Genomic DNA, 22929 nt, shown 5'->3' with positions numbered 1-22929 from the left:
AGGAGTGCTGACTGCATGCCTATAATCCCAGCTATTCAGGAGATGGAGATAAGAGGATTGCAGTTCAAGGCCAACCCAGGCAATATAGTCAGCAAGACTCTATCTCAGCAAACAAGCTGCGTGTGGTAGTGCAAATCTCAGCTACATAGCATGAGGAGGTAGAGGATTGCAGTCCAAGGTCAGCACAGGCAGAAGTACAAGACCTTATCAGAGAAATAACTAAAGCAAAAAGAGCTGTAGACATGGCTCAAATGGCAGAAAAGTTACCTTGAAAGCATGAGGATGAGTTTAATCCCAGGTGTAACAATAAATAAATAAATAAATAAATAAATAAAATCTGAGAAAATAAGCAACAGCTAAAAGAAGGGCAGAGATATAATGGAGAGGCAGCACAACCTGACCTCCAGATTTCAGGTTATAAACTCCTGTTTATTCAACTCACCAAAGATGGATTTCACATCCAGAAGCATTCCTAACCTAATACTGGGAGGTTAAGGACAGTGATGAACATCTGTGTTGGTCTTGGAACACAATGAAAGAGAGGTAAAGAGAAAAGGGAGGACCACTGGTAATACTGAAGACCCAGATGAAGTGATACATATAAAATGCCACTTTATTTTAGAGTATTTATTATCCCCGGAAATTAATCAGTCTAATGGAGGTACTAATATCATGCTAATTTTTTTATCAATGTTAGCCCAAGTCATAGTAATTTTCCTTTTAGACAAACTAGTACCATCTACTCATGAGGAGGCTTATGTAAGTGCAAATGACTCAAAGTACATAGCAACACCCTTTCAAGATTCATCTTGTTCTTAGATGATGATGGTGGTGAAGTTTGGATTATTCAAAGTAAAGAGGATACAATCTTACAAAGTTTATGGTAGCAATAAACAAAGACAGATGCTTCCTCAGAATACTTAATTTCAAATCTGCCAAAGTATTTACATAGAATTTAAGAAATACCTTCCATAAGTAAGCAGTAATTTACAAGACATATCTTTGAGACATTGGTTGCTTTCACAGAGGTCTTATTCATCCCTTCAATTACAAAGAGGATTCTCAAAGAAAAAAACTCCTACATTTTTAATAACTGATAATATGCAAAATCCAATACTTACTCATATCCACTAGAACTCAAAAGCATAATCACTATCAGAAAGCTGTATAACAAAATTTGCACTTACCTATCCCTTACTAATCTTATATTCATCAGTATACTAACTAAGCAGAGCACAGTAATTCCAGATTCCTTTCTGGAGTTACCCTAAGTATTAGATATGATTGGATTTTCTGAGAATAAAATGTTCATACTTTATCAGGAACCCAGCCAGACAAAGAAGATGACTACAAGTCTCTTACTTTCTCCTTTCTTAAATAATGTCCTTAGACTTTCGCTTCTTATGTCAGCCTCCAACACCGGTAGTAGTAGCACCATAGGGAACACAGCATGTGTATCCTTGTGATACGTTACAGTTTTATCAAGGATTACTGGAAAAGGCAGCATCATGTTGTATATTGTCAGACTAATTTTAACAACATACAATTCATCTTGCTTTTATTTATTTATTTAGTGGTACTAGTGTTTGAACTCAGGGCCTATGCCTTGAGTCACTCTACTAGCCCTTTTTTTTGTGTTGGGTATTTCCGAGATAGGGTCTCACAAACTATTTGCCCAGGCTGGCTTCAAATCATGATCCTTCTAATCTCTGCCTCTGGAGTAGCTAGGATTACAGGCGTGATCTACCAGCACCTAGTTCTCATCTCATTTTTAAACAGGGAATATGACTCAACTAAATATGAGTAAAACCCAATTAATGTATCATACCCTATAGATGATAGTCCAAATGAAATATCCTTAAAATGTCTTAAAACCTATAAACTATAATGTTAGATTCAACAATTGTTTATAAGAGATTACAGAAGGCACTTTAAGTTGAAATTCAGTAATTTCTTCATCTGCACAAGAGCATTAAAATCCAGGGTCTCATTTCATGACAGCATGTCTATAATTTATCTTACTAATCCTGAAAAGGTTGTCTTATGATGCTTGAAACATATTTACAGCTGGCTTATGCCACAAACAAGAACACAAAGAATACTGAAAGATAGTTATCAGCTGTTTAGGACTTATTTCTCTTTGTAAACTGTGGTATACCTCTCAGTTATACCCTGTACTTGCCAATATTTATGCTACATCAATCTTGTTCCTCATCTCCCTTTTTATATTAAGATGATCATCAATCTTATGTAAACATACATAGAATATCCGTGTATTATAAAAACATTCCTTATGTTTAGGCTACTCCTTAAAATCATGTAGACAGTCATCTTAATATTTCCATTGAGTTATTTTTTTAAATGACACTGTAAGAGACTATTTTTTCCAATATAAGAAATTACTTAGCACTATCAACAATGTGCAGGGCCAGAGATTAAGTCCTTTATTCACCTACCTCCTTACAATAACCATGAACACTTCAGACTAGGTAGTGAAGTAAGTAGTCTTTTGGGCTTTCTCAGTCCATTCTCATATGGTGAATCTTGTGACAGAAGATAAAATAGGAACATTTTTAAAAAGCGATTTAATCTTTGGTCCTTAGAATTCTAGTGTTTACATTATAAAATGGAGGAGAATATCTATTTTTATGCTGAGAAATTTACATATTCCTTTCAACACAGAAAAACATGCTTGTCTAAAAAGGAACATACTAGTTCATTATTTGAGTTGATAATGGAAATGGTAGAACACATCTGATGAAGTCTTTCCAAGGGCTGCTTAGGGATGGACATCTGAATTAAGCTTTGGAATGTCAAACATCTGACTTGACACTGCATTGGTAAGCAGAAAAGCAGGGAATATTGGCATGAGATTCTCTATATCCAATCCTGTGGCTTTTATGACCCTTGAAAGGAAACTGGTCCCCACTAAAACCATCAGTGTATACTAAAGGAGTGCTTGTACTTTCTGTCTTCTCTCAGTCAGCAAAAACTCTGAATACATGCTTGATTCCCTCATGACACTGACAGGACTTTTTCTCTAGTGTGTCGTTTCCTATGTCTGAAAAGATTGGAGCTCTGACTAAATGCCTTGCCACATTCATAACACTTAAAGGGTTTTTCCCCAGTGTGGGTTCTTCGATGCTGAATCAGAATTGCACTTCGGCTGAAAGCTTTTGCACACTGATCACATGCATAAGGCTTCTCTCCACTGTGGATTCTCCGATGTAAAATAAGGGCTGAGCTCTGACTAAAGATTTTGCCACATTCATCACACTTGTGTTGTTTTTTTCTAGAGGAGTTTCCTTGTCTTCTTTCAAACCTGCCATCTTGTTCCCAGGTTCCTCTAGATGTGAAATTCTGGGAGGCATTCATATGAAGAGTGTTAGAAGCATCACAATTCAGTTCCATGCCTGGGGAAGTCTTCTGCCTCAAAGCAGAGTTCACATTTATAGTTTTGGTGTCTTTGTCTAAAATAATAAACAGAAAAGCAAATGTCACCAGTTCTCTGTTAAGAAGGGAACTAGAATGATTCAAATGAAATATATACAGAATGTTAGCTAGCATATTTATAATACAGCATCATAATGTGAAGGATGGAGAGTGTAGCTATTGAGAAGATGATAAGGCAAAGAGGAAGGTTTACATACTGAGGCGGTAGTCAACTATAAAGATAAAAAAACCAACAGGGGGCATGGCATAAGTGGTAGAGCACTTGCCTAACAAGTGTGAGGCCCTTAGTTCAATCCCCAATAACACACACAAAAAATTAGATGCAAAGCTCTGTGGAAAAGGTAGAATGGTGAGTAGTATAAAAGGACATATCAGAGACTGAGAAAAGTCTGGAAGAAAAGAAAGGACCTAAAAGATGAGGAGTTATTGGAGAAGCAGAGGAGCAAGTGGATGGAGAGGATTCAAATGCAAATAACAAACAAGATTCAGTATAAGAGTATCCATAAACAAAATAAAAGCTTAATAATGATAAGTGAATTGGTAATCAAGCATACAAATGAGCTGAAGAAAGCCAAGGGATGAAAAAAGGAAATGAAATAAAAAATACAACTTAAGCAAAAAAAGAAGGATTATAGACTAGGGTAACTGGCATCTCAAAAGATCAGGGAACCACAGAGTACTCATCTATGAGAAACACCTATTCCTGTATGTATTTTATAGCACCAGTTTTATAGCAGTTTTAACTAAACTTACTGTATTATTTTTTAATTGCATTTAATGCCTATGAAAAATATAACGGCTGTTCATGGGCTGTAGTCACTTAAGTCTGGCTCAGTGCAAAATGCCTTTGGACTCAGGTGCTGGGAGCTTCAGTAGAACTACTAACTCAGATGTGAATATGACAAATTACTTTTGAGTATTAACAGAAGGAATCACTTTAGAAATCCTCACGGTGGTACTGTAACAGAAGCTCATGAAAGATGGCAGTTTAAAAACCGTCTGCAAGCCAGACACTGGTAGCTCACACCTGTAACCCTACCTATTCAGGAGGCAGAGATCAGAAGAATTGAGGATCAAAGCCAGCCCCAGACAAATAATTTGAGACCCTATCTCAGAAAAACCCATCACACAAAAAAAGGGCTGGTGGAGTGGCTCAAGAGATGGAGTTGAAACCCCATTGCCGCAAAAAAACCCAAAAAAACCAAAAACCACTCTGCAAAAGTAAAGCATGCAAGTTTGGGGACCATGACTGCTGGAGTTCCTTTATCTGAGGTAATTGTATAAATGGAACTGAAGGAATGCAGAGAGGGACTGGTGGCCAGTAATTCTAACGATCCTCTCAAGGCCTAGTCAAAAGGAAACAAGAAAAGTGACTGAGTGTGATACTGGATAAGAGAACTCTAAGTTAAAAAAAAAAGAAAAACTTTAAAATTCAATTTGAAATGGCTGTAAATATAGCTATTACAAAATGAATTAAAAATTATTTCTTGCACTTGTTCATAAACGATACACTCATTTATTAATCATTATTTAAATAGAAATTATTTTATAAAGGTACAGATTCTGTCTCAAATTTATTTTTGACAGCTCATATTCCTAAGTGACCCTAATGTTTAGTTATTACTATCAAAATCCTGGCAACGGCACTTCACAGCACTGAGACCAAGGCCATTTGTAGAAGCCTTGATTAGATAAGACTCAATACCACAGAAGCCAAACTGTGGACTTGAGAAATGGTTCTGTTAACCTATCATGTGATCCTCGTTACGTCTGCATTGCATTGCAGAATCCTGGGGCTTTGGCTTTCTGTTTCAAATTTCTATGCATCTTTAAAAAAAATGCAGGCAAGGCCTCTTTGAGGACATTTACATAGTTCTTGCTAACACCCAGAGCCCAGACCATGACTGATCACTTCTGTAGTGATCATACACAAGTGAGGCTAGGATGGTTTCCTCCCCACTCCCAACAGAGCATGGAAAGGACTTTCACTTTCCTCTTGGGTAAGCCAAGAGGTGTTACATGCCCAGTATAAACCTCATGGGATTAAGCACTTGCTAATAAGTAAGTTAGAAAATTTTTTCTAAACTTCTCTTTAAATTTCTGTATTTTCATTTTCCTGTAGTTTCTTACCAAAATTCCTTTGGAAAAACTCTAACCTTGCTTAGGTAACCAGATAGCCCAGAAATATAGAAGCAGTGTGGGGGTTGGGAGAGATCCTTTCAAGTGAGGTTTCCCTCTGATTTCTGGCTCCCATTATATCCAGCATGATCAGTTAGAAGGAAGGTCTCTGCTCAAATGTCACTTCATCAGAGAGGCTTTATCTACAACTCTACATAACAAGATCCTGTCTCTACTCCATCCATCTCCCTTATTCAGCTTTGCTTTTCCCCACAACACTCATTTTTTAAGTATCTGCAATGGAAGAACAGATTGCTATACTAGCCATTTTGGAGCACTTTTGAAAAACTGAAGTAAAGAGCAATGGAAACCAGTTTAGGATGAGAAAGAGCAGAGACATGTATTCAAAGCACACTGTCAAAGCAAAGTCATCTTAGCAGCAGTAGAGACGGTTGTGCTCCTACATCCCACCAGTCACACAGAAGCGAAGAGGCATATCAGTGGTCTCACTATGTATCTCGGAGGCTGCCTGAGGGAAAAAAGAGGTGGGAATGAGGCTAACCTAGAAGCCTTGTGGGCTGGGACTGCAGGCTCTTGCTTCACACTGAGTAACTGTGATTTCATATATTTTATATATTGAAACTCCACATAAAATCTCATTTGAGAGAGAATCATGCTGCTTAAAAAAGGTTTGAAAACCCTGATGGGGTCAATGTAAAGGATTAGAAATCTGAAGATTTCATAAGAATCTATACCCAAAAAACCCCAAAACCAAGAACAGGACACTGAGGCTATCCATTTAGTAAGTCAAGTTCCTATAGTGAGGAGACAAGAGAGGAGATTTGAGACCTCCTGATGAAGCAGCCAGCACCTCTGTGGTGGGCTGGACCCCCTTCACCTCCCACCATGAACTGGGGTATACCCCTTACCATGTTGTCTTAAAGACTGCAGCTCCCACGATGCCCACTGGAGCTGCTTCTTCAAGGGCTTGAGCCGGCTACTTGGTAACTCCTGAGGGATTTCCCAAGGTGCTAGCTTATCTGCAATCATGGCCTTTCTTCCTCCAAAAGAGACCTGGCAACAGTTAGGTATAACTGAGGCTGAAGAAGGGCATCAGGTAGGGACTTGAGGGTAGAATAACAGAGAAGAAAATACATAGAAAGTATCCTAGACACAGGAAAAGGGAGAGAAAAGATAGAGCCATGATCTATTTCCTGGAACACCCATGAGTACATTCACCAGCCTACACTTCCCATTGTGTTAAGTGGGAATACAATTTGATAGCTTCCCCCTTCCATGACATGCTGGTGCTCCTGACTCAGTCTGGTCATTCATCCACAGGCATCCTTCTTACCTGCATGGCTGGCCCATCAACCTTTTTCTCCACATCCTCCAGCAAAGTCACAGCTTCCTCTCCATTCTCTGGTTGGTGCTTCTGCACCCAGGCCTGCAGCTCCTCGGGCAGGATGGCCAGGAACTGCTCCAGTACCAGCAGCTCCAGGATCTGTTCCTTGGTGTGTTCCTCTGGCCTCAGCCAGTGATGACAAAATTCTCGGAGCTGGCTTAAAGTCTCCCGGGGCCCAGGTGAATTCTGATAGCCAAACTGCCGAAACCTCTGGCGGAAGGTCTCTGGGCTGTAACTGCTGTTCCAGTGGAGGCTAGGGTCTGGATCACTGGCCTGCTCTTCCTTCTCCATCTTCACCATGATAATCTCATAGGGCTCCTCTGAAGTTTGTGGAAGGTGTGTTGATGACATTCTCAATTTTGCAAAAATTTTGACTGGCAATGGACTGCTAGACTTTAATCTTCAAAGAGTGGAACTCACTCTCCAGATACTCCTTAAATACAATTAAAGAAACAAGTAGAAACCAGACAAAAGGCAAATTGTTCTTAGAATCAAACAATTAAGATCAGAAACATAAGCCCATACAGAAAGTACTGGCTTTAACCTTAACATAAACTATGCTTTCAAAGAATACTTCTTTGTTTAAGAGAACCAAAGAGCTAAAACTAAATAACTCACATGCACTAGTAATTCCCAACCTATTCTGAAACCCATGCCCATGAGACTGACAAAATATTACAATAAGAGAGATCAGTCAGGATTGCAAAGGAGCAACCAGAGAGCAGAAATAAGAGAAGCCTGAGAAAAGCTATGACTCTGAAACAGATTCCTAGGGCCAATTAGTTTCATCTAGTTTGCTACAAAGAGCTCAAAGAAATAGTCTCACAAGAGAATTATTTTTTGTGTGGATTTTCAACTTCTGCTAATTATTAAAACATACTAGCTTTTGCAAGCTGGGGATCAAACCCAGGGCCTTGTGCATGCTAGGCAAACACTAGCACTGAGCTACACTCCCAGTCCAAAGAATATTATTTGACGTTAAAGGGACTATTCAAAAGAAAAGCACCCTTTTTCATAGTCACTTCTATTTCTCACAAGCAACATCGATATTATATACTAAACTGTTTCTTTAGACTCTTTAGCTTGTGTCTAGTTTTCACTATTATAAATATTGCTGGGACGCACATATTATTTTTGTCCTTTCAGATTATTTCTTTCAAGCATATCCCAAGGCTTGTGCTTATTGGGATCAAAGGAGAGTGGCAAATTCTGCTGTGCTGTGTATTATCCAATAAATTATATTTAAAAAAAAAAGACTATCGATTCACAATGCCACAAGAAACACAGCGATGTGTCAGAGCAATGATTTCTGTAAATGTTGTTACTTTATTAAAAAAAGAAGAAGAAGAAGAAGAAGGGTGGCTGGCAGAGTTGCTCAAGTGGTAAAGTGCCTTCCAAACAAGCATGAGGCTCTGAGTTCAAACCCCAGTACTGCAAAAGCAAAGGGGGGGATGGGAAAGACCATTCTTTTAGGATATGTACCTCCAGCACTCCAGCAATTAATCACATCTTAAAATTGGCAGTGGTATGTTATACTGTCTGTGCGAGTTCAGCAATGACTAATTTAAAATTCTTATGTGTGCTCCCATTTTTCATTTTTATAGCCTGTATTTTTTCAGTTTTATATAGTCATTCCCGCCTCTTCCCCCAACTCACTTCACCAAGTGCTACGCTATTTACAATTTAGTCGTATGATGCAAACAGTAATGGCAGACTCACACAGAATTATGTGTCAAGCACTGTTCTAAGCCTTAATAAATAACTCTTGTTTAAATTCTCATAAAAGCCCTAGGAGGTTACTTTTATTGCCATGTCGTAGATGAGAAATCTGTCACAGCAAAGCTAGGTTCCCAAGGACAAAGGGGGCAGGTCTGGTGCCAGGCGGCCCATCCTTTCCGACAGTGCTGTGTGGTCACACTAGGCGAGGCCCCTAGTTGACCCCTGATCAGAGGTCCAGCAAGGAGGAAGACGTCTGCAACAGCACGCCCAGATGAACCCCGGCGAGAACGGAGTATGGAGAGGAGATCCGAGAGGTAGGAATGGTTTACTTCACGGGTTTGGAAGTACCAGGGACCCTAAGGGCCACCCTAAAGCTACAGCAGTCTTCTGGAAACCACAGGACGAGCCGCTGTCCGAACGCACTGCCTCTTCTGCGCCAGGGGAAGAATGTGTGCCGTCTCCACACTGCTCTCAGCTCTGCACCTGAGATGGGGGAACGAAGGCCCCACCCATCACCCAGGACCCACCAGGAGCAGGGTCCCTGAGGCAGAGGCTTCCCACGGACAGGATCCAGGGGTCCCTACGGTGACCCACCCCCCTCCTCTATAGGGCCGGGTCGGGCGTTCCCGCACCACCCCTTGCTCCTGCCCTTCGGGCTCCCGCACCCTCCGGGCCTGGGAAGGGCCTGGGCGGGACCGCGCGGGGTGCGGCGCGCCGGGGTGCGCGGGGTCGAAGGGGGGGAACGGAAGGAGGACCGGGAGCGGAGGGAGGGATGGCGCCGAGATCCTCGCACCCCCTTGATGGCCGCTTCTGCCCACGGCCTAAGACCGGGACGAGGCCTCGGCTCTCACCTCGGGCAAGGAAGGACAAACGCGGAGTTCTCAGGGAGACACCTGGGTAGCCAGGCTCCAAGCCACTTCCGGTCCTCGGGCGGCGTGGAGGCGGGGCCGGGAAGCCAGAGCAGTTGCCATGGAGACGAGAGGCCGCGGCCTCCAGAGGTCTATGAGATGCTTGGGACTCAGGGCAGGGGAGGGGAGAAGGAAGCCACAGTTTCGGCTGTAGTGCATCACTCCAATCTTCAAGGCCAGCATCCCTCAAAAAAAAAAAGTCCTCTATTTCCATCTTATAAGGGGACATGTGGCTGCATTTAGGGCCCGCGGGACAATCTGGAATAATCCCTCCCTCTCAAGATCCTCAAAATCATACCTTCAAAGACCTTTTTTTCCAAAGAAGATAGCACTTCCTGAAATTGCTGATGACTTTGAGCACCGTTTTTTAACTTACTATAGCAGCCTATGTTGTTTCAGCTAAATAAAGAATTGCCTCAAGAGGAAAACTTTGAGAAAGCAGATATTTGAGAGAAGTTTTAACCCAAAGCCTGTGAACTCTCTGTGAGCCCAGTGTACACACGTGGTTCCTGAACTTTAAATTTAATTTAAATAAAATTAAGTAAAATGAGAAAGTCAATCCTTGACATTATTTTCCACATTTCAAGCACTCAATAGTGGCTAGTGGCTGCCTATTGAACAGCACAAATAGAGATCATTTCTACCAGAGCAGAAAGTTCTAATAGACACCACTGTATACCTCCTGAAATATCTATTTGGGAGTATACCCGTGCACTTTTCTGGGGACAAGTCTTAACAAAAGACCAAGCTATCAATACTGGCAAAGACTGGTATGTTGATGTGTTTTATTTGGCCCACTTGTTCTCAGCATGTAATTTTGGTTTCATACACTTCATTTCTCTTGAAAACCGAAAAACCTTGAATAGGTTTTTCCTATTCCCTTAGGACAAATATTTAAGATGAAATACCAGTGGGATGCCCTGAGTTCAAACACCAGTACCAAAAAAAAAGATGAAATACTACTTACTTAGACAAAGCATGCTTTCCCTAGTTTGGTCAAAACTCCTATCTGCCTCTTTCTTTTTTCTACTACCTGCCTAAGTTCCTATAGGTATTTGGGCTGGAGACTTCTCATCTTCCATCTGCTTGTCAAAGATGTCCATGACTCAGATCACTGCCTCTCAAAACTTGAAGGTGGATATGAACCCTTAGGGATCTTGCTGATAGTAATTCAATAGGTTTAAAGTAGGAACCCAATTTCTGCACTTCTAATACCTGCCCAGACAAAGACAATGTTTGGAGTAGCAAGTCTTTCTATCTACTAGGAAATCAAGGCAAAATCTACTTCCCAGAGTAACTAGTGAAATCAAATTCAAGCTGCCAGAAACCTGGTCCAAACAGCCAATTGCAGTACTAGGAGTAGGACTAGACTAATGGTAGATGAGGGACCCTCCTCATCTTTAATATAGTTTCTTTGGTACTTAATAGTGAGCTTGTATCAATTAAAACTAATCTTAATTATTATAGATGTGGGGGATATTTTCCATTGCCAACTTGGCAAATGTTTCTGAAGTAAAGCCTGCCTGAGATTCTTAGCAAAAGTATTTGTCAAACAAGCTGAAGATAATAACATATTCTTGGAGTTTTGAGGAGAAACATGAACTCAGAAACTGCCTTGGAATGCCAGTCTTTGTGGCTGAACTTGAAGATGTTGCACCTTTCTGTTTCCTTTATGATAGATTCCATTTATGGAGTTGTTGCAATATAAGACCAAAAAGAACCACCATTAGTAATAGAAACCAGGTGACAAAGCAGAGATATACTAATAAAATCATTGATTCATTGATTTATTCAACTAGTATTTTTGTACGCAATGAGCCTAACACCCGTCTTCACATGTACACTTTATGGCATAATTGGCTAACTATACTGTTTGATATTTTTTGTATTGCTGTAGAGAGAGAGAAAGAGAGAGAGAGAGAGAGAGAGATTTGATGCCCTTAACAGGCATTTTATTCCACTATTTTCATTGTTTAAAAAGTCATTTATTGGACCCAGGTGTGGTGGCTCACTCTTGCAATTCCAGCACTTAGGAGACTAAGGCAGGAGGGTCCTGAGTTCAAGGCTAGCCTGGGCTACATAGCCAGTTCCAGGCTGGTGTGGGCTACACAGTGAGACCCTATCTCCAAAAGAATCACTTATTAGGCTACCACATTGATGAATATGGCACACATCCAAAAATATACTCTTCCTTTTCTAGGTTTCCCTGATTATAAATCAACAAGACAACTTTATTGCCTTGTAAAGAAGTAATAAGATTCTCCCCATTTCTTGTCTACTTTTGCTAGTTTGACAATCAAAAGAGCAAATGGCACTCTCTAAATACACCAATGAATTAGCTTCCCATTAAGTTGTGTTCTCTTCTGATAAATAAGACTATGCCTTAGCAAATGCTGTCACACAACTAAGATATGAGAGGAGTTGTATGCTTTTTCAATACCTAAGGAGGGATGAGTTTTGAAAATAGAATGCTTCATACCTACCTCTTTTAGAGCTTCTCCCCAGTGTGGTTACTTGATGACTAAGAAGGAATAGCAGCCACCTAAAGCTTTCATGGCCTGGATTACTTCAACAGGCTCCTCTCCTCCACGCAGTCTTTGATGTAGAATCAAGATTGTGCTCTGACTAAAGGCCTTCCCATAAGCATCACATTCAGAGGGTGGCTTAGTTTTCTGTTTCAATAAAACACAGACTTAATAACTTGTAAACAATAGAAGTTTATTTGGCTCATGGTTCTAAATGCTAGGAACTTCAAAGGCAAGGGGCCAAAAGTTATTGAGGACTTTCATGCTGTGTCATTCCCACAACTCAAAGGGCCAGAAAGGCAAGCAAGCTTGTTGGAAAGAGAAAGCAAGAGGACCCAGGATCAGTTTATAACAACCTGCTATTGTGATAATTTAACCCCTTCCACAATAGTGACATTAACCCATGGGCTGAACCCTCATGAACTACTCATTTCTTAAAGGCCTCACCTCTCAATACATCACAATGGCAATTAAATTTCAGCATGAGTTTTAGAGGGGTCAATCAAATCATGGCATAAGGCTTCTCCCCAGTGTGCAGGCTCTGGTGACCAATAAAGGTTGAGCTCTGTTTTCCTTCATCTCATTCATAGTTTCTCTCCTTTGTGGTTTAGGAGTTCTATAGTCTGATTGAAGACTTTTCTCCCTGTCTATTTTCATTCACGTGCTTCCTCTCTTGTATGGAGTCTCTGGTGTAGAATAAAAATTGAGATTTGGCTAAAGATTGCATTGCATTTATTGCATTTATAGAGTATTGTTTTCTATGACATGATTTTCTGTAACTTCTTTCAAATTTGCCTTCAAAAATATTCCATACCTAACAGGTAGGTATGTAGCTCAGTGGTAGAGGGCTTGCCTAGTACACACAAAGTCCTGAGTTCAATCCCAAGCACCAAAAATAAAATAAAAGTGTTCAAAACATGGAATCAGTGAGAATGTTTCCACTATGGCTCTCAGAAATACCTTCTTTCTCCTGCAGAAACTGTCCTCCCAGAAGAGTATTCTTTCTCTCACAGAGGCCTTCACCCGAATTAAGAAATAGAAATAGAAATGCCTCCTATTCATTGGAGGCAACACAACAATATTGACATAACCCAAGAACTTCATAGTCTATACTTGCTTATGGGGAAGAGTATTCAGAACATTCCAGGAAGCCAAACAGTAATGTCAAAGTCCTGAGGTGGTATCATGGCAGCAAATCAGAAGAGCTGAAAAATGATCAGGTAAATTTGATATATATATGGAAGCAGGAAGATACAGGATCAGTTTATAACTTATATAACTGGGTATATATAAAACCAGGTATTTACAAGGTATCAGGTGCTATAATGATTTCTTTCACTTGTTGTCTTATTTAACTCCTGCAACTCTGGGAGATACATATTGACATACTGACCAGGCTAGGAGGAACAATATTCTATTGTTATCCTGACATGGGGTCATGACCATATCATCCAATAATATGGCCCAAGCAGATGACTTTATTGGGAATGCCACCAGTAAATACCCTCCTCCTCCACAGATCTTCCAATCTGTTCTTTATGAAGGATGTCACTAGGCATTTGAAGAAAGCCACTGGTACCCAAATAAGCAAATAAGACAGAAATAAGGGAACTTAGGGGAGACTGACAATTTATCAAGCAGAAGATGTCTTAAGAAACACAAAATTGACATCTTTAGAGAATAAAGGAGGACATTCTTTCCATATCTTATATCCTGGATGTTTTAATAAAGAAATCCAGAAAATAAAAGCAATCCCTTGAAAATTAAAACTGCAACAAATATAGAAAATTCAACTAGAGGTTTGAAAAACAACTTAAGAAATTCTCCAGAGAGTACAAGAACAAAGACATGAAAATCAAAGGGTTGGCTCAATAGGTAAATCCCAGTAGTTAAGAGTTACAGAAAACAAGAATAGAGGAAAGGAAGAGGAATTATGATATTGTGATATATATATATAATTATGATATATTATATATATAATCTTTGTCTCTATTTCTTGGCACGGCATACAACTCTTTTTTCAATTAGAATATATTCATTATATGGAGGGGGTGGGGGGTTCATTGTGTCAATTCCAAATAAGCTTATATTGTACATTGGTTAGATCATCCCCACTGCCTCTCCCCCTCTAAACCCTCCCCATCCCACTTAAAGCAATTGCAAGAGGTTCCTTTGTGTTCTATTTCATATGAGTATATGAAGCCCATCCACCATATAGACCTGCCTTACTCTCCTTCACTCATCCCCCCACTAAGTACACCTACACACATTGTACCTATTTTACAGTAGTCTTTCATTGTTAGTACTTAAGTTAATGTTCCAAAGTTTTCTCAGTGTGTCCCCACTGTGGTCCTACTTTACTTTGGTCCCTTCAACACCTTCCATTGCTCTCCCTTAGCCTTTTACCTCCCACTCCCCATTTTTCAATGGCTTTCAATGCATATCTTTATATCCTCTGCCTTCACAGATGTTGTGTTTTACCATACTGTAGACCTGGCATACAACTCTTAAAATCAGAGTCACACATGTACTTTGTATGCCAATGAGTTGATTGCTGGCTGGCAGATCCCAGGTAGCTCAGGATTGGGGCTGGTCACTGGAAAGACAGGATGAGAGGAGTCAGACTTTCAACCAAATCTCCCAACCTCCAGGGATGGGGAGGGCCTGAAGGTTAAGTTAGATCATCGTGGTTAAGATTTAATAAAGCATGCCTATGTAATGAAGCTTCCATAAAAGCTGTAAAGGACAGGATTCATTCAGAGAGCTTTTGGCTAGTTAAAGATGGAGGTTAGTATCCCTATAGGGATCTTGGAACTTCTGGTTCCCTCTTCCACATGCTATCCTATGCACCTCTTAATATGTACCCTTTGTAATATCCTTTACAATGGATAGGTAGATATATAAGCGAGCATTTTGCTGAGTTCTTTGAGCTGCTCCAGCAGATGAGTCAAACCTAAGGAGAGTGTGTGGGGGCCCAATTTGTAGCCAGTCTGGGTCTCCAGACCAGGATCTGAAGTGGGATGTGGGGCGGTAGGGGATGAATTCTTGGAGGCTTAGCCCTCAAACCTGCAAGCTATGACACCATCTCCAGGCAGATAATGTGAGAAATGAATTGAACTAGAGGACATCCAGCTGCCATCTGCTGCAGAAGAGGTTGATTGCTTGGTGTGTGGATAAAAGCAGAAGTGTTCTGTGTTGATTGTTGAGTAATTGTGTGGGAGAAACTGAGTTTGGTTTTTTTCTATATGCTAAAATACGTACACTTTTTCATTTTTTTCCAAGAAAGTTGCCCTAGACTGGAAAGACAAAAATTCATAGACTAGTCAGGTGACAGTGCCTCACAGCTATAATCCTACTTACTTGGAAGACTGAGATCATGGTTCAAGGCCAGCCCCAGCAAAAAGTTATCAAGACTCCATCTCAACAACAGTTAACACAGTGTTGTGCATCTGTCGTCCAAGCTACATGGGAGGCTGAGATTGGGAGGATCATGGTCCCATGCCAGCCAGGACAAAAAAGTTTGTGAGCTCTTTTCTCAGTAGAAAAAAGCTTGGAGTAGTGATGCATCCCTGTCATCCCAGCGATGGCAGGAAGCTTAAAATAGGAGGATTGAAGTCATAGCTGGCCTGGGCAAGAAAGCAAGACTTTACCTTCAAAAATAACGAGAGGGGAAAAAAGAAGGGCTGGGGGCATGGCTCAAGCTGTAGAGCACTGACCTATCAACCAAATCTAGGTTCAAACTCCAGTACAGAGAAAATAATCATAGATTAAGGGGTGGGGATGTGGCTTAAGTGGTAGAGTATCTCACTAGCAAGCTTGGGGCCTTGAGTTCAAACCCCAGTAGAGCAAAAGTAAATAAATAAAAGGCTAGTCTTTAATGCACTCAACACAAGGGATAAAGATTTACACCATTCTGAAACTCCTTAAAATATGAGACAAACAAAAGATCCTTGAAGCTTCCAGGATCCAACACGCCAAACTGAAAAAAAAAAATTGAAACACAGGACAGTATTAGACTTCTCAGTCTAGGAAATGATGAGCAATGCCAACAAAATCTTGAAGGAGATTAATCTCTGGTGTATACCCTGCCAAATCTTTATTCTAAGTGGGAATAATGACATTTTCAGACATATCAACTATAATTTAAAAAGTCACTTCCCATGGGAAAGCCCTTCTTTGCCAGAAGGCTATTGGAAGTCTACACAAAAGAAAGTAAACCAAGTAAGAAGACACAGTAGGGATTTCACACAGATAGTGACAGTGAGAAAAACTCCCAGGAAGATAGTAAAAGAAGAAAATTCCAGGTGATCATTTCAGAGCTAAGAAGTAGAAGGATGGAGAACTCAGGGATATGCTACCAATTTTAAAAATGGTGTGGCTAGAGTACAAATGTATTTGTTATGCTGTGTTCCAGTTTTGAGAGAAGACTTACATTGCTGGCTGAAAGTTTGTGGAAAAATAAGTGATAGGTATATAGAAGACTAAGCCAAGGAGGGAAATGAACTATCTTTAAGTTCAAACAAACAAAATGGTATGCAAGAAATGGAATGATAGTATACTAGAAGACTTAGCTATAGAAGACATTTACATAGTTGTAGTAATACTGAATATTGATCTGATCAAAATTATGTTAGAAATATATTGGGAAGTTGAGGGAAGGCTGAGAATTCTGTGTGATGAGGTGGCTGTGACTGTACAAGAAAACTAAACCATCATGAAACTAATTGGTAACATGTAAGAATGAAATAGCAAAAATACATAACTGTATGAGCAAGCTATTTGAACAGTAGAAGTAAATTCCCAAAGAAATAGTTACAAGTTGAATTTGAGAAGCAGGACTTGGTGATAATACAGAGAAGGGACTACCCTTGCCTATGGTAGGTCTTATAGACCCATTTGACTTTCCAACTATGTGTTTATACAATGTCAATTATAGAGCATAGCTCTAATTGCATCTTCCATTTCCCTTTAAGTCTTCTTATTGAAGCCTGCATTCTCACCTCTTCATTTGATTTCCCTATTGTCACTAATTCTCTTGTTACAGTCCTTACCTTCTCAGCATTTCACCTTCAGTACTTCTACCTGTTCGAACTCTGTCCTTCATTTTGTTACTCCATTGTCTTCTGACTCTCTTCCATCTTCTGAACACCCTGGCTTCTGTTCCTCTTATTCAGCCATCCTGCATATTATTTGTGTCCTCTGTTGTTCCACCTTTGGTTCCTGCACTTTTCTGATTGTGGGCTTTCCATGGGCTAGCTCATCTATTGCCACCCTTAAGGCTCCAACTATCATCTCCTAACTAATGAGTTCCGATTTAAATCTTGCACTTGGCCCTTTTCTTGAAGCTCCTCCCTCTGGAGCTTATTACTATTAAATATTTCTGCTTGTTTCACAAGGATCTTAAACTAATTGTGAGTTATTCCTCACTGCTCTTACACTCATCTTTTTCTTCTAAATCCTCTATTCCTAGGTAAACATCCATTTTCTCCAACAGAAATTTGAGATCTTCTGTGATATATCTTTTACTCATGTATATGTCAGGCACACGTATCTCATCCTTGTGCCTTTGTCTTTTGTTCCCTGGTGCTGGCTGACACATTGATCTTTATTTAATTCATGACCCATACATGATTTAAAAATATGAGAAAAAAATGGTAAAAGAGGCAGTTTCCCACTAGCAATGGGTTTAGAAGAGTGAACTAAACACAAAAGGATGCAAAATTTGATTTATACTGGTAATGAGAGCCCAGGGGAGTAATATCAAAAGGAGATAAAGAATGAAGCCAGAATGTTAAATCTGAAATTGAACAAAGACCATTCAGACATTTAGTCAGAGAGAGGACAGATAATTTAGGAGGAGTAGTGCATCAGAGAGCTGCTACAGTTAGATACACTGGAATAAAATGCACAATAGCTTTGTGACCGTTTGACTGTGAAGAGATGATGGTAGTACATTTTATGCAATACAGAAAATCCATGTCTGGAAAGACAGTGAAGCATAATAAAAAGAAGCCATATGCTAGTTTCGGGTTTCCTCTGTCCTCAGGGGGTTCGCATACCGGTCCGCGTAGTGTCTCACTCTTCCCGCTCTTGCAAGGCATGGGTTCCACACATTCATTGCTGAGCTGCTTCTCCACAGGTTGCAATTAACATTTAATGATACCAGGTTTGGGTAAATTACCACAAATCTGGTGGTTAAGAGTTTATTACCTCATGGTTCTGGAGGCCCAAAGTCTCCAATCAAGGCACTGGCACGATCATGCTCTTGCTGAAATTAGGAACTAATTTCTCAGGCCTCTCCCTAACTTCCGGCCGTGCCAGCAGTCCTCCACATTCCTGTTTGCAGCTGTGCCATTCCAATCTCTACCTCCGTTGTCTCCATGGCCTTCTTCCCTCTGTGTCTGAGTGTGGTGCCATGTCTCATCTTCTCTTAAAGGACACCAATCATTGAGTTTAGAACCCATTCTAATTCAACCTGACCTCATCTTAACTAATGACACCTGCAAAAAAAAAAAAAAGTACGTTTGCAAAACAGATCACATTTTGGGGTTCCAGGCGGATTTGGAGGTCATTATTCAATCCAAAATAATGTCTTTGCCATCTAGCAGTTTACTGAAATCCATACTAATTCGCCTGCTTTGTAAAATGAAAGGGGTCCCATAAACCTTTCCCCTGTAGCCAGGTGCATCGTGCTACGATTTACCAGTAGAAGGCGCTGGAGAGACGGGATGGGAAGAATGGCTTCTCTTCCTGGGGTGTTGTGCTGGCAACAAACCGGCTTCTCCAGTCTCAGCGGCAGCTTTCCCTGCCAGCAGTTTCTGTATGTTCTTGGCAGTTTTGTAGCAGAGTGCCTCCCATGAACTGCCTCCCAGTGAGTGCTTTTCCGTTGTACCCTACAGAGATTTCTAGCAAGTTCTGAAGGGCAGATTTCCAGCAAGTTCCACTACCATAGCAAAACAGTCTCTTTTCTGCTTATCAGTGAGCCCTGACTGTGTACTGCAGAGGAGGCTTGTAATAATCTGGCCGGCAAGATGACACGTGTAGCTGGGGCTACAGGTGTATTCCACAGCACCTGCCTGTTCTACTATATCTGAGATTCAGTCATAGGAATAATTTGAGATTAGGATAAAGGAATCTTCTCCTAAAGGAAGATTTTCTTTTGCTACTTACCAGACACCAGGATGTACTACTACCCAGGACCACTTTAAATCACATGCAAGCCTTTAAGTTTCCTGTACAACAGGTGAGTCAAAACTAACCTGTAATTTTGTACAAAGGCATTGTGTTTCACCCTCACTTGAAGAAGGGTTTCCTTTGACTCCTAACCCTTTCTGGTGTCTGTCTCCCTCCCCTTGTTAGGCCTCTGCAAAGACAGTTTAAATGCTAACAGGCAAATCTGAATTTCAGCCATTACCTTATACCATATACATTATTTTGAAATGGATAACTAAACCACAAAGAAGAGTTAAAACTTAAACTCTTGGAAGAAAATACAGAAACAAAATCTTTGTGACCCTGCATCAGGCAAAGATTTCTTAGAGAGGGACCAGAAAACAAGAACCATGGTGGGGAAATACAATTTTGGTCTTCAAAAGACACCATTAAGAAGCAAAAAGAGCTGGATGCCAGTGGCTCATGCCTGTAATCCTAGCTACTTAGGAGGCAGAGATCAGGAGGATCGCAGTTTGAAGCCAGCCTGGGCACATAGTTCAGGAGACCCTATCTAAAAAAAAAAATTTTTTTTAAATCACACAAAGGTGGGGAGGCTGGTGGAGTGGTTCAAGCGGTAAGAGCGCCTGCTTAGCAAGCATGAGGCCCTAAGTTCAAACCCCAGTACTGCCTCCCCCCCAAAAAAGAAGCAAACAGAGAAAATATTTAATAAGGATTTATTGTCAGAGTGTATAAAACCCAATCTGATTTTTAAAAACATGGCAAATAAGCACATGAGAATTTGGTGAACACCGTTAATAACTAAAGAAGTATGGAAAACTCATGAGGCTGGGAGTGTAGCTCAGTTGTAGAGCTTGTGTTTTGCATGTCCTGGGTTTGGTCCCCAGCAACAGAAAAAAAAATTAAAATACAAATAAATAAAATAAAACCACAGCCAGTTCTTGCTTGGGTGCCTGGATGGTTTTTTAACCACCTCTGGAAAAATAGGTCTCCAGCAGACTTTTAGTTTCTCCCGTTCTCAGCTGCTGCTGGAGTCAGGTTGAAGCTCCCTAGACAAAAAGAGCAGGCATGTTCTGGAGCCTGAGTGCCAGAAGCTACCCTTTCACATACATTTTTGGTTTCAGCCACAGTTGCCAGGGTTTTTGAAGGTTGCTCAGTTCTGTACAAGAGCCAGGTGAATCTGGACAGCAAACTTTCCTGGAATATTTTAGAAAGATTTGCGGTCCATGGTATTGATTTCATGCCAGGCTGCATTCCTGCTCTCAGCCATTGTCCTCCCCTCCCTTCAGCTCCTATTTGTTCCTCTTTCATTTGTCACCCAGAGAACCTGTACAGTATCTTTTCTAAATTCAACAGACATTCTGGCTGTGAAGTGAAACAGAAGAACAATTATTGCTATGAGTTTCCATCTTCAAAATCATCCAGGGATAGCAAATTGCAAGCCTTCCTTGGGACGTAGATGTCTTCTTATGATGGCCACCTTAGAAGATAACTTTCATAATTTCCAAGGCAGGTGCAACACTATCACACACACAGCAGTCACATTTAGTTTTAGAAGAATGCTTTGTTTGAAGTATTTCTTTGTAAAGCACTAAGCACCTGAGCTTCTAACAGCATTAGGATGTGGCTGTAATTACAGTTAATTCAGGATATCTCCCCTGCTAAAGGGAGCTGCCTTATTGTGACATGGGATGGCTTGCAACTTGGAGAGAGAGTCCGTTCTTGGAATTTGTTATAGTGAAGCAGAAAGGGAGACTCTCTTTCCTCTGGGGTAATGAACCCTGGAGTTCAATACAGATTTTTCTAAATTTTCTTTTCCACAAAAGAGAGCCAAGGAACATAACTACTAGGTTTTCATTTTCCCTTCTGGGAAATCAATTTACTAATACTGGCAATGAAATAACTTATATTTCATGAGAACTTAATATTAAGTGCTCTATCACCCCCCCAGCCCCCACTGAGTCCCCTCTGCAGCAAGTACCCACTGAGCTAGGGTGGGCCTCTTCTCTGGGGTTGTCCTTTTGTGCTTCAGAGCAGCCTGGAGGATAAAGGCTTTATGCCAAGTGTCTGCTCTGGTCTGTGGTAAGTCCCCAGAGTCTGTAGAGGGATTTTTCCCATGTCTTCCCTAGAACCTCTACTGAAAATCTAACAGTGGCAGATCTGTGGTCCCCTTTCCCAGAACTGCTCTCAGGAAAAGGTTTGGGGGAACATGCCAATTGCGGTGAGTTAAGGACTAAATTCTAAGAGCAGAAAGGAAGCATTAAGTACAGATTGTTGAATGGAATCATTAACTTCTGATGATACTGTTCCCAGTAAACGCCCCTCCGCCCATAGCCTTTCAACCACTGAAGTTAATTCTTGAGCCTGCAAGGGTATTGTTTCAAGGAACAGAAAAACACAGACTGTTTTAAAATAATTTTTTAACCTAATAGCAGGCATAATAGTCTTTAAGGCTAAGAATTTTTATTACAACAATGAACTTAAAAAACAAAGTGGGCTTTTTTGAGAATTTTCCTTATTCTTTTTCTTCCTCTTCTTCCTCTCCTCTCCTCTCTCCCTTCCTCCTTTCCTTCCTTCCTTTCTGCCTTTCTTTTGACAGCATTTTATAGCCTAGGTTGGCCTGGAACTTACTATATAGCCCAGGCTGGTTTTGAACTTGGGATTCTCCTGCCTCAGCCTCCCTACTACACTACAGGAGTGAACAACCATGCCTACTTCTTCTTTTCTTGAGTTACAAAAATTCACCTTTGAAAATCAAAAGCCAACATCTTGCTAGGCGTAGTGGCTCACACCTGTAATCTTAGCTACTTGACGGGCTGAGATCAGGAGGTTAGTAGTTCCAGGCCAGCCTAGGTAAAAATTTAGCAAGACCCCATCTGAACCAATAAAAAGCTAGGCCTAAATAGGAGGATAAAGACCAAGGCCAGCATGGGCATAAACATCTCTCAAGATGGTACATTGCTAGCACTCTCCGAAATAAGGTGGGAGACAAAATTTCCCTTCACCAGGCTAGCCTTCCACACTGGACCAGTCACTATCTCACAATCCCAGCACTAAGTAGAAGGCTTTTGGGAGATGTGGACTTATTCTGTCACCAGGGATGTCTGTTTCACATTGTGATGGTGTCTTCAGCTTCCCTTCCCTCTCCAGGGAAGCTGGGCATGGGCTTGGAACTGTGTGCTGCTTTTCTTTAGCCTCTGTTTCTCTGTGGTTTTTTGACATCCTGCTACTTCGTTCATAATCCTCAATGTTTTTCCTGTCTCCAAAATATAGTCTCTTCTGTGTCACCTAACTCTTCTTATTCAGGGAGTCAAAACAGTGGATGCTTCTAATCTGTCACCTTGCCCCACCCTGTAACACTCATTTCTTAGTAATGAGAATGTAGGAAAACTCTCACAGAAAACTTTTGGGAAAGATTTTCCTCTTGAAAAACAGAAAGATCCTTTCCCCATCTCTCTTATTCCTGACCTGCGTGCAGGTATGTGGTGTGTAAGAAGGTGATGCTTAAGAAAAAGCAACAAACAAAACAGAAAAAACAAAAAAAGAATGAGACAGAGAGAAGGTGATGCTTGAAGTTGTACCAGTTATTTGGAAACTGTGAAGTAATAAACTGAAAGATGAAATTCAAGCA

General features: G+C 40.7%; 1 protein-coding gene across 6 annotated transcripts; it reads right to left on the bottom strand.

Moving 5' to 3' along the window:
• Positions 1-612: 612 nt before the first annotated feature.
• Positions 613-9680, bottom strand: Znf396 (zinc finger protein 396). 6 transcript variants are annotated; one of them, XR_012447064.1, is made up of 5 exons: positions 9547-9680; positions 6926-9178; positions 6501-6645; positions 2713-3470; positions 613-2543 (listed from the first exon to the last, which is right to left on the bottom strand). XR_012447064.1 is itself a non-coding variant. In XM_074070008.1 (5 exons), exons 3-5 carry the CDS (start codon positions 7325-7327, stop codon positions 3016-3018), a joined length of 1002 nt encoding a protein of 333 aa, XP_073926109.1. In that variant the 5' UTR covers positions 7328-7409; positions 8696-9178; positions 9547-9680; the 3' UTR covers positions 613-3015. The 6 variants fall into 6 exon arrangements, 5 of the variants coding, with proteins under 5 accessions (XP_073926109.1, XP_073926108.1, XP_073926107.1 ...); XM_074070008.1 differs by having other exon boundaries at positions 613-3470; positions 6926-7409; positions 8696-9178; XM_074070007.1 differs by having other exon boundaries at positions 613-3470; positions 6926-7409; positions 8777-9178.
• Positions 9681-22929: the final 13249 nt, after the last annotated feature.

The sequence above is a fragment of the Castor canadensis genome, chromosome 4 (genome assembly GCF_047511655.1).
Source record: "Castor canadensis chromosome 4, mCasCan1.hap1v2, whole genome shotgun sequence".
Classification (NCBI taxonomy): domain Eukaryota; kingdom Metazoa; phylum Chordata; class Mammalia; order Rodentia; family Castoridae; genus Castor; species Castor canadensis.
Note: the sequence above shows the minus strand (reverse complement) of the source record. Positions and strands in the feature narration are given on the sequence as shown.

Excerpts from the sequence above, each read along its gene's own strand:
- Znf396 (XM_074070006.1), bottom strand. The coding sequence starts at position 7,327 with ATGTCATCAACACACCTTCCACAAACTTCAGAGGAGCCCTATGAGATT. Across the intron at positions 6,646-6,925 it reads TTGATGGGCCAGCCATGCAG|GTCTCTTTTGGAGGAAGAAA; the intron begins GTAAGAAGGATG and ends AACTGTTGCCAG. Across the intron at positions 3,471-6,500 it reads GCAGTCTTTAAGACAACATG|ACAAAGACACCAAAACTATA; the intron begins GTAAGGGGTATA and ends TTATTATTTTAG.